This window comes from Planococcus citri, chromosome 3 (genome assembly GCF_950023065.1).
Source record: "Planococcus citri chromosome 3, ihPlaCitr1.1, whole genome shotgun sequence".
Classification (NCBI taxonomy): domain Eukaryota; kingdom Metazoa; phylum Arthropoda; class Insecta; order Hemiptera; family Pseudococcidae; genus Planococcus; species Planococcus citri.
In genome coordinates, this window is record NC_088679.1 from 65,296,453 (window position 1) to 65,308,877 (window position 12,425).

General features: G+C 32.9%; 1 protein-coding gene across 5 annotated transcripts in view; it reads right to left on the minus strand.

Annotated features, from left to right (window-relative positions):
* Nucleotides 1–12,425, minus strand: part of LOC135842102 (uncharacterized) — a 186,879-nt gene extending 174,454 nt beyond the window's left edge. For 2 of the 5 annotated variants that reach the window (XM_065359455.1, XM_065359456.1), the window contains exon 1: nt 11,947–12,423. In XM_065359455.1, coding sequence (XP_065215527.1) covers nt 11,947–12,092 — 146 coding nt within the window. In that variant the 5' untranslated portion in view covers nt 12,093–12,423. Of the gene's footprint in view, nt 1–11,946 lie in introns of all 5 variants that reach the window. The other 3 variants (XM_065359459.1, XM_065359458.1, XM_065359454.1) reach the window with 2 other exon arrangements.

Genomic DNA, 12,425 nt, shown 5'->3' on the forward strand with positions numbered 1-12,425 from the left:
CGTCTTTTTTAATGTACTTAACAAGGTAAACTTTTGAAAGAAATTATACTAAACGGAAGACACCAGGTTACGTCGGCAATTACTTAGGTACATATTACAATTAAATAAGGTGGACCGGATAGCCTCGTGTGCGATGATGACCTTGAGAGTAAAAATGGTACCCACAAGCGAGCAATAGATAAACGATAAATTTTCTGCTTTTTTCCCATTCCATAAATGTGAGCTTTTCATATATGTATTATCACCTCATCGTCGTTGCATTGTAAATTACCCACGCACATTGTCATCTTGTACCCTACATTATGAGTGACTTTCTATTCACGTGTGAATATTTTGTTTTGATATCGAATGCCAGTGATCGTTTTTACCTGACTTATGCTTCAAGATAACCAACTGGCGAATTGATTCATCGATAACTTAATTGAGAGAATTTTTTTCGACAGTGATTGAACCAGACCAAGTCGAGAAAGTCATTCGTGTGTATACGGAAGCGTGCAACAGGTGAATGGGTTTTTGAAGGACGAAAGTCTACGTTTGGCGGTGCATAGCATGCTGTACAATGCACACTTGTACATTGTATAATGTGTTTAGTATGTACTAGTAAGTACATGTGCTGCAATTTCCGAAGAGGTAAAGTATAAAGGTATGGCAGGGCAACAGGCGAGTAGCGATTTGTACCTAGGTACATATTGTTTGAGAAACGTGATGTTAACAAGTATGCTATCAGTGAAGGTGTAACTATGCTAAATGTGACTTATAAAGGCAGATCGCCAATTATTTCTCGTAATATGCCTCGAGATGAATCGATTTCCTTTTTGGAGAATGTAAATGAGATGTATTGCCAGCGTATGTATCTGTCTAGATATGCAAGTACCTATCTGGTAAAAAGTGAATTGAACATGGTATCGAGTGATTGGGGTTGGAAGTTGTTGCTTATTGATTGAGAGATCAACAGGTTGAAATGATGGTGCAGTGGAACCAATTTTTTAGCTATTAGATATTAGTATTTCAAAAAACTGAAAATTTTGAGACATTTTTTAGTAGATAATTTTTCTCGGTTTTTTGAAATTGGCAATAAGGGTCAAAAAATTGGGCCCACGCATTTAAAAATATTTTCCAGTTTCAGAAATGACATTTCTCGACGTTTTGGCTCAATTAATGCAAAAAATTTGAGACGAAAAAATTTTCAGAACACGAATTTACACAAAAATAAGTTTGACAATTTTTCAATCGTACAGTAGAACCCTAAAAGTGGTCTTGGATTTTGATGTCAATGACCTAGGTCGATGCAGAATCTCAAATACTACTCGTATTTTTTGGAACTGGCCCATTTTCCCAAAAACAGGTTAGGTAGAGGACAGAGCTACAAAATCACGATTTTTTCGAGAATACTTCCTCTTTGAAGACTCATATATCTCTGAGAAGAGAAAAATCAAAGATTTCCAATTTGGCCGAAATTGGAATAGAGTCGATACAGAAATTTTAGCACGGTGGGCCTTATTCCAAAAAAGGAGGGATTCTCAAAATACTAGTACAATTCAATTTTTTTTTAAATAAAAGTCATCTACATAATATGTATTTGGAAAAGATTGTCGGATTTGGTCCAAATTGAGGTTGATGGTGTGATTGGGGGTCTTTTCATGATAAATATTGCGAGAAAAGTTGTTTTTGACCAAGACTGACGGCATTTGGGTGTACATTTTTTTTTGCATTTTTGAAGGTCAAGCACCTGAATAAAAATAAAAATTTAACTGATGACCTTCACATCAGGTAACATCTTGACAAAAAAATTGGTCGTTATTTTATTTCCTTTGAAGATTTGATTTTTTAAAATTTTTCTGGAATTGGCAAATTTCGTCAAAAATTCACTTTTGATCTTACCTACCCTCTTGGAATTTTTCGGTAATCATTTAAAAAGGTCGAGAAGGTGCCCAATAAGTCCGGACCAAAGTTCTAAGTGCTGGCCAATTTATTTTCTTCCCTTTCAAAGCAATTTGAAATTTGTGAAGAAAATTGAAAAATCACTAGAGGCTCAAGAATGCCATAAAACTAGTTGTTGTTGAATTGTTGATGTACAGATGTTGAAAATTGAAGGCATTTTTTACAGCCATTGGTGGACTTTGTCAAAAAAATTTCATTTCAGGATCAAGTTCAAAATTCGCACTTGAAATAGCTTTTTTGAATTTTTAAAATTTTTAAAAATTCTCCAAAAATCCAAAAAATGAACTCGAGTACCTACTTAAAATTTTGGTTATGTGGGTTTTAGAATATGCTCTTTCGATCCAGCTTGGTTTCGTTCAAATCGAAGAGGATGAGTTCAAAAAAATCCCTACCCACGAGATAAAGGTTACTTATGTATGAAGAAATTAATAAACTACCAGGAAAAATTTTTCATAAAATTGTATAATGTAAATTGCTTGATAAAAAATTCGAAAAATATCTTCGTAATTAAAAAACTTTACCTTTTAAGGAAAAACCTGTTACCACTTCCTGATGACTGAACTGGACGATCTCCCTGCGTTAAAAAAAATTTCCATCCAATGCCCACCTTCAATAAGACAGTAAAATTACTCATCAATCACACATTAAATTCCGGATTCCAACTCATTGGGTATCTACGTACAGCGAGCCAAAGCCCGCAAAGTTCATCTATTAGCATTTAGCAACATACGGCGAGTATTTTTAAACCACCAACGACAATCGAGTGGCGATAAATAAGTAAGTATTGAATTTATTTTAAAAAACCGCGACGATAAATTCGTTTGTCGCTGCATAGCCAACTACATAATATTATATGATTCATTATCGCGTAATGAATTTTTAATTAAACAGGTAAAAATGCCAGTTTTTAAAACAGCCTTCGAGATAAAACATAAAAAAAAACTCAGCCTGCCCTTGTTTAAAACGCCAACGCTGTGTTTCGCGGTTTTTATTTACTTTTTTGAAATTCCAACCATAGTGGATTGCTTACTTATAGGTACCTACTCAGTTTTTGAGATTATGATCATCTATTAAATGTATAGAATAAGCATGAATAAGAAACGCATACTTATGGTAGGTCTATTAGGTTATGTTCTCAAGGTACACTGAAAAATTTATTCGAGTAACGATTCGTCACTAATGATGGTCTTAAGAATGTGTCTATAGGCATCTGCAATATTTTATATGCAGATAGGTCTATGAAATTAATGAAAGAATATCATTATAACGCGTGTATTATGCGAGCATATTAGAATGAAACAATTTAAACTATTTGTTAACCTACAGCAAAACTACAACAATGTTGTTTGTATTAATAGCAAATGACGATGAATAATGCCGAGTACATTCACGCCTAAATAAACCTATGAAATTCGAATGAAATCTAATAATAATAATAATAATGAAAAGTACGTAAAAAAAAAACACAACAGCTTGAGTTCTATCGAATGGATTCACGTACCATGTAGTATTATAGCTATTTCTGTTTTGTCTTTAAATGAAAAAAAAAAAAAAAAGATTGTTAGGAAATTTCTTTGATAATTACGAAGTTGTGTGATGTTTAGTTTGTGATTTGAGTTTGTTACTTAGTTCGTTGCTTACTTTTGGGGTACAATGATGTAAAATTTCGTAGCACTTAAGATCCTTTATTCCGTTTCGTCACTTAGGGTATATTTATGTAGTGTAGAGGCAAATTTAGCATAGGTAGGTACTTCTTGGAAAATGAAAACATTTCCTGTCAGCTGAGATTATCCTCTGCAGAATTGTTGAGATGGTCCCCTGAATAATTCCCAAGAGTTACTACCCTCCAGACCCCTTGATAATTTTTTCATGGAAGGTCGACCCCCCTCAAAGCCATTTCCCCGCATTTTCTCCATTGAGTAATTTTTTTGGTAAATTACCTGCAATCTTTTTAGTAAATCACCTGCAATTTTTTTTAGTAAAATTTCTCGTGAGATTCTATTTAGTAATTTTTTGTAAATTTATGAATCTTCAGAAAATCATTTTGTAAATTACTGGTAATTTTTGGTTAATAATTGGTACTTTTTGGAAAATTACTTACTGGTATTTTTTTTTAGAAAAAATACCTCTTAAAAAGTTAATTAAGTTTTGCTGCATTGGCTTATCTATTTGTACGTTTTTCTTGTTACCATTTTACTCTCTGCCTCCCCTCAAATATTAGTTTGTGTGTTTTTTTTTATCGTTTTTGCCACTACTTGGTTAATTTATAAGTATTAATTTTTTGTGTTTTTTTTTCTCCTCCTGTATATCTTAGGCAACAGGCCACCGCTTGCCCAGGCATAGGGGTGTCGTTATTAATTTGTATACTTGCTAGTTGCTGTGTAATGCTATCTTCAATAAATAAATTTCAAATCATTTATTTGTAATTTTTTTTGGTAAATTACCTGTAATTTTTTTGGCAACTTACCTGTATTTTTTTGGTAAATTACCTGTGATTTTCTTGGTAAATCACCTGTAATTTTCTTGTTAAATTACCTGTAAGGTAAAGTACCAGTTGTGGATAGGGGTCCCGGTTGTGGATAATCGTTCCTATGGGCTAAAAAAAAAAATTATCGCTCGTATCTTTTTCTGTAACATTTAATCATTTCCTTGCATTCATGACAACATGAAAATTCACCCATGAAGTCTATGTACAAAAGCATTGAAGTTTCAAAATGATAAAAATGCAGATTTTAAAATTTTTTAGAAGGAAAATTTCAATGATGGAGAAAAGCGAGTCAAATATGTAATTTTTCATAACTGCGGAAGTTTTTGGATAGTAATAAGATGAAATAACCACCTCTGCATATTTTTGAGAATTTTTGATTTCATTTAGTACTATTTAGAGCAGTCTTTGTCCGCAACCGGGCCAGGGGGCCCGGTTAGCGGATAATTGGAAGTTTTTGAGATTCTCTACTAAGAAATGAAATATTCTTGATTTTTTTTTTTCCTCCCAAGTATTATGTAGTTCAACAGTTACACTACACAACAAAATCAAAAAAAATTGAAAAAAGTTGAAATTTGGGCTTCTCAGAGCATGTTGAAAAAAGTATAACCACAACTGGTACTTTACCTTAATTTTCTTGTTAAATTACCTGTAATTTTCTTGTTAAATTACCTGTAATTTTTTTTGGGGAAATTAACTGTATTTTTTTGGTAAATTACCTGTAATTTTCTTGGGAAATTACCTGTAATTTTCTTGGGAAATTACCTGTAATTTTCTTGGGAAATTACCTGTGATTTTCTTGGGAAATTACCTGTAATTTTCTTGGGAAATTACCTGTAATTTTTTTTGGTAAAATGTTTAGCGAATGCTATTTAGCAACTTTTTGTCAGGCTTGTAGGACCACTCAGTTTTGCGGTTGTTCCAAAATCAAGGTCTTTGGAGCTTTAAACGGTCCTGTCTGGCCCAGCCCGGTCATTTTGTTCTACATGTTTTGTCTTTGTAGGTCGGTCTGGTGTGGTCCTGGCCAGAAATTTTTATTCTGGTCATGGGTCATCCCAGGTCCAAAAAACTGTCTTCATTTTTCAGAAAGAAAAAAAACTTCCCAACACATTAGATGAGTTGAAAAATGGGATTTCTGTTTTCAGAACATTGAAACTTTGAATGAAATTTATTCGAAATGGGTATCTAAAATGAGTTTATAACTTTGAAAAATTGGACATAACTAAGTTCCAAACCGAGGTCATTGGTCCGATTTTTTAGAAAGCTCTTTGGTCTCTGTCTGTCTCTGGTATTTTTTCTGAAGAGGGTCATCCGTTCAGTTAATATTTACATAAATTTGTTTCAGAGGGCTGAGGCCCGCTCAGGACCACTCAGTCTTGTGAGCATTTTTGGGTCCAGTCGGAGTCATTGGTCTGATTTTTTGGTCCAGTCTGACAAGCCAGCTATTTGTAAACTGAATCTTTAGAAAATCATTTAGTAAATTAAAGATAATTTTTGGTAAATTATTGGTATTTTTTTGGGGGTAAATTACCAGTAATTTCTGGTAAATTACCAACCATAATTTCTGATAATTTACTGGAAATTTCTGGTAAATTCGGGTAAATTCCTGGTTATTTTTGGTAAATTACTAGTAAATTTCTGGTAATTTTTGGTAAGTTATTGGTAATTTTTGGTAAATTATTGGTATTTTTTAATTTTTTTGGTAAATTACCAGTAATTTCTGGTAAATTACCAGCCATAATTTCTGGTAATTTACTGGTAATTTCTGGTATGGTAAATTATTGGTATTTTTTAATTTTTTTGGTACATTATACCAGTAATTTCTGGTAAATTACCAGCCATAATTTCTGGTAATTTCTGGTAAATTACTGATAAATCACTGGTAATTTCTGGTAAATCACTGGTCATTTCTGGTAAATTACTAGTAAATTGCTGGTAACTTTTGGTAAATTACTGGTAATTTCTGGTAAATTATTGGTAATTTCTGGTAAATTACTGGTAATTTTTGGTAAATGACTGGTAATTTTTGGTAAATTACTGGTAATTTCTGGTAAATTATTGGTAATTTTTGGTCAACTTCCGGTAGTTTTTGATAAGATAAACTGATGATGATTGGTGATAAATTACTGGTTATTTTTAGTACAATACTTATTACCAATTTGGATTGTGTTACACGACGTAAAAGTGAAGAGTCATTCAACTAATGTACAGTGAGAGTGACATGACGAAGTTCCATCTCTTAGATGGCCTGCACCCTCAATATTCAAGTTTTTTAAAAGGATTTTCTTACTCTATGAATGTAAAATGTGAAGAGGTCTTGCTCATTCAACTCCCACAAACCCTCTCTATAAATAAATTAAGTAATATACGAATAGATTCGAATTCGGAAATAATTCCGTAAAAATTTCGATTAAGTATCCGTGGGTAAAAATTAGCTCCTTAAAAAACATATCTACATACAATCTACATTAACACATTTCAACGATAGTTATTGTTGTCGTACGCGACGCCAGTCAACTTGAACTTGTAAATCGAGTCTGGGCAATTACACCATAAACCACAATTGTGCACAAATAATCAGATAAACGGAAATTTACCTCACCGCTGTGTGACATTAGAAGCGTAAGTAAGTATTTTTCACTCAAAAATAAACGATATAAAATGAACACTCGAACGGAGAAGTGGATTCATGACGTAAGACTCAGTTTGCACCAAGGTCGACTTCCGTAAAATCAAAATTTTACATTATAGTCCAATGGCAGCTCGGTACTTAATTATTAAATCACGCTGTTATCGTTTTCGTGCTCAGCTTCGTATCTACTACAATAATTATTAAAGTAAGAAGCACGAGTATTCGAAATCTACCTGTGCAATGATTTGGCAATTTTTTTTATAAAAATGTTTACGCTGAAAATTAGCATTATAGCAAAGCTCATCCGAATATCGTCCTCTTATCGTTAGAACAGCTCGAGATTAAAAATGATGAATCGAAACGTGGAAATTTACAATACCTAATGCTGATAAAGCTCTCCCTCCCCCCTACAAAAAAAATCGCATTATTACGAATAAGTCTCCCTCCAATGGAAATATCCCTCTGGCGCGTTAAATACGTATATATGTAAAAATATGTCCACCAAAAATATCAATTTTCTGAGAATCCTTGAGGTGAAGATAAATTACCAGTATGTAATACCCGAGAGTATATTTTTAATGATAGTTTCTGTAATATTTTTTTTACATCGGTGATTAACAGCGGATCAAGACGAGAATTTATTACCGAGCGTATTTTTTTCAATTTTTTTTATCATTTTTAAAGCATCGAATTGAGAAATCACACGAGTGGTGCGTTTCTAACGTACCTATGAAAATAGATCAAATAGGTACAATAAGCCTACTTGTACGATATGTTTCCAAATGGGGATGGAACGCAAGCAGAGGGGTTTTTAATTAAAACGTGTTGATTACATGTGAATTACTTGAATATGAATTTATAAAGCAGGGAATCGAGTTTTTTCTTAATGAGTACCCAGTGAAATTTTGTTTTTTTCGAGGCCAAATAATGTAATTAGGTATTGTATTGTTTTGTCGTTTTTTTTAGAATTTTTTTTTATGTGTATTATATGCTTACGACTTCTCGATGGATTCTCATTCAAGCTAAGAATTTTTTTTAGGTATTTAATTAGATAGTTGTGTAAAGTCTTATAATTCTAAAACTTTCTCAAATGAAGGAATTTTTAAACCAAAATGTTGATATTAGGTAAGTGCTTCAAGATTGCACTAAAGCGCTTGCGAATTCAGTTTAAAATTTTAACAAATGTGGAGGTATAGAAAATATGAAGGATTGCGTGTGCTTAAATCCACTCAATTTTTTCAAAAAAATCACTATTTTAGCAATTTTTGCACATTTTGTAGTTGATTTTCTTTCACAATTGATTATAATTTATAATAGGTACATATTTATTACAAAATAAATCAAAAACAAGGCTCATAAAATAATTTTGGTTTCACAAGAACTAATTTTGGGAAGGGTTGGTGGCTCATCTGAAACTTCGATACCTAGTTACTTATAGAGAAATTAGCCTCAGAGAATGATCCCAACTCGAGATATTTGTTTTGTATGGACGAGGCTGGTGCACAATTACCTTCCACTTCCCCCAAAATGTGAGTCTAACATGAAGTCAATATTTATTCTATGAGGTTTTTTGTTCATTTATGTATGAAGGTATCTCTTTTCCGACAGTTGCAAAAATCAATGCAACGAAAAAGTGTGCAAAAATTAAAAGAATATCTTTGGGGGTATTTAAACCGCCTTCCCACTCAAATGAGCTTCAGGTTCCAAATACATAAAATGAAAGTATTCACTTTAATTTTCATTCAAAAACAAAATTACCTACCAGAAATTAAAGCAAAGTAAATTTTAACGTTGCATACTTCCTTAACATTTCATTTGGGCCATTTAAAAGAAAATTTTTAAAAACAACATGAATTAATTCAGAAATTGGCTGGAGGCTCAATGGTGGCTCAAACCTGTTTCCATTTTGACTTAGAAGATTAAAAATATAGGATGCTGATTCAAATATTAGCATTTCTGCTTGAATTAGATCAGATTTTGATATCATTAATAACTGCTAAGCCAAACTAAAATTTTTAAAATTGACTAAAGTTCAAAAAATAAAAATCAGCCTCTGAAATTTAGTACTAAGGATGGTGTTTTATCTAAAACTAACATTTTTTAGATGTAAAGTTTTTGTCTCTTCAAAAATATGAAATAAAATTTGAAAAAACAAAATGATGTTGGTACCGATATAACTTATCTTTTTCAAGGATTCTTGTGTTGTTCTTGAGGTGCATACTGAGTTGAAAAAAAATATATAAGTATATTCAGTTTTGCCAAATGACGTAAAAATGATAAATTTACTCCTGGTTCGATCAAACACTCTTTCCTCTGAAAAGTTTTGCATGACTTGTAAAAATAATACGATTTTGGGCCTATTTTAAAATTGTATAAAATATCTGAAGGGGTTTCTTCCTTCCAAGTGGATATAATATGTATGTATCTAGGTAACAATTAAGACCATGTTGATTTTTAACTCAAAATTTTAAAATTTGAAATCCAAAATTTTTTCCAAAGTCTTTTGAGGTTTCCCTACAACGTTTTATCGAATCCCCCCCCCCCCAATTTTTCAACAAAAAAATAAGTCCAAGACAACCCACCCCAGTAACCTACATTTTATCTACATTTTTGAGAAAATGATAATTTTGACTTTTTTACTCCATTACCTGAGTGTTTCAACTTTCATTGAAAACTAATAGCCAGTTGCATAATTAATTTTTAATTAACTAGGTACTTTATTATGTGTAAATTAAACGTTATGGGGTACGTACATACTTTACGTATACCCACGTATAATATGTATGTAGATAGTTCTATGTAATGCACTGTGGTACATTTACGAGCAACATTCTTGCCATTGTATGAGAACCGATTTAGTGTTACTTGTGAAATGAATCAATCATTATATAATACCTATAGCACGAAGGTAGGTGCCTTTCATAATATTATTCAGAAATAGGTAGTGAGAAGGATCCCTTTTGAATGATTACCCCTTCCCCTTTCCTCACCCCATGTGTCGTTAACATTCAGCTGCAGCAGTATTTTTCGGATTTGTATTTAGGAAAAGGGTCTCAAAAATAAATGTTGAAGAAATTTGGCCAAATTTGGTGGAGATCTTCATTTTGATTTTAAAGTCACTCAGAAAAAAATTGTAGCTGTGAAGGTGCCCCTGGAGGGGAGATATAATAAAAGTCTTCAAAAAGAAGGTATTTTTGAAAAAATTGTAGTTTTTTTCGTTTAGTCAGCCCCTACCCAACCTGCCAAGCTATAGCCATCAAAATCCAAGATCACTTTTAGTGTTCTACAGAGTGGTTGAAAATTTTGCAAGTCAGTTATTTTGAGTAAATTCGTGTTTTAAAAATTTTTCTTTCCAAATATTTCGCATTAATTGTGTCAAAACATCGAAAAATATCATTTCTGAAACTGGAGACATATTTTGGAATTCAGTGCTGCCAATTTTATGGTCGTTATTGTCAATTTCAAACAATCGAGAGAAATGGTAAAAATACTTGACTTGGCAAATTTTTTCGGTTTTATAGTATTGGCAATAATGATCAAAAAATTGGCATCACTGCTTTCCAAAATATTTCCCCAATTTCAAAAATCAAGAGTGATATTCCAAAACTCGCTTTGTCCATTTTCACAACTTTTCAGGAAAGAGGAAAAACAGTTTCCCTTTAAAGGGTTAATTGGCTTTTTAGGCGAGTTTAGCACTTTATTTGGGTGGATTTATGATGTAGGAGTGTAGGTATACACTTCATCCACTAAATACTGCTGAAAAAAATTTCAATAAAAATGAACAAAGCGCGTTTTGGAACATTATTTTTTTTTTAATTTTTAGTGAATTGGCTATTTAGGTGAATTTAACACCTCATTTTGGTAGGTTGATGATGTAGAAATGTGAGTTACTACTTCATCTACCAGGTGTCGCTGAAAACTCAACTTTGATAAAAATGGACAAAGCGAGTTTTGGAATATCACTCTTCAAATGATAATTATACTTTTCTACATTTTCGGCATTAATGTGAATTATTTGAAATGAAAAAAAATTTAAAACGCAAATTTAAATAAGCGATTTGAAAATTTTCAATCCCTCAGTAAAGCTCCAAAAATCGCGGGGGGGGGGGGCATTTTGATGTCAATGTTCTAGGTCGACGCAGAATCTGAAATAGGCACTATCTTTTGGATTGGAACTGGGCCATCTCCCCCAAACAGGTTAGGTAGAGAACAGCTCGAAAAAACCACAATTTTTTTGAAAATACTTCTTCTTTGAAGAGTCATATCTTCTCTTTCAGAGACACCACCCATGGTAAAACTTTTTTAAGTGAAATTAAAATCAATTTGCTAGCTAACAAAAGAGTAACGACGTTTTTCTTAAAAATACCCTCTCTTTGAAAACCTATATCTCCTTTTTGGGAGCCCTTCTGGGGCTAAAAATTTTTCTGAGTGACTTTTAACTCAAAATTGTCTTTACTAAATTTGGTCAAATTTTTTCATAAACATTTTTTCGTAGGTAATCCACTTATTCATTTGGAATTTTTATATGAATCCTGTATCGTGATATCGGTATCCTTTGATCAGACTTCCAGCTTCGAAATAGCACAAAAGCTGATAAGTCATCCCAAAAGTTATTAAATTTCTGTTTAATCTTCTTATCAAAAATAGTGACTTGAATTTGATCCCAGTTCGTCGAACCATATGGCTTTGAAAATCCAAATTCCAACCAACAGTCTTCGTAATTCAACACTTTTTCGACTATAAATTCCTCTCTAAGACTCGATCAAATAAACCGTCACCTTTCAGACCCTCTCAGCTATTACCAGCTCCCAACACCTGTTTATCTTACGCTTATCTCAACCGGTGAGCCAATTACCTATAGGTGAAAAAATGTAAGTACTCCACATACCTGATGCGTTTCAGTTGCTTGACGATGACGAACGTAACCATCGAACAAACTCCACTCAAAGCGACCATCGAAACACACCCCGACACTAATAAAACCGCCGTATCGAAGGTATAATCCAAAATACCGTCAATTATTTCCAAAATCATGACGAACAGTGTGAAGCCGGACCGGACACTCGCGCAAATCAAAAAACGGACACTCCGAAACACAAAAAGAGGAGGTGCTGGAAACACTCAAAAATTTGGTACGAAAACGAACCCCCGCGATATCACTGGCAATGACGATAAATTTGCATTTCCATATTTCGGTAGTAGGTACCTATTGACTTCCTGGCGTCTGTTATCATCAACGCGAACTAGCGCGCGACTTTGGAAGAAAAAACAATATAAAACTTGTTATCGGTATCTGTAGGTCTTAGGTACATATAAAGTTGTTCGCCATCAACAAGTTTTTGTCGTTGTCTGAACATTACGCGCTTA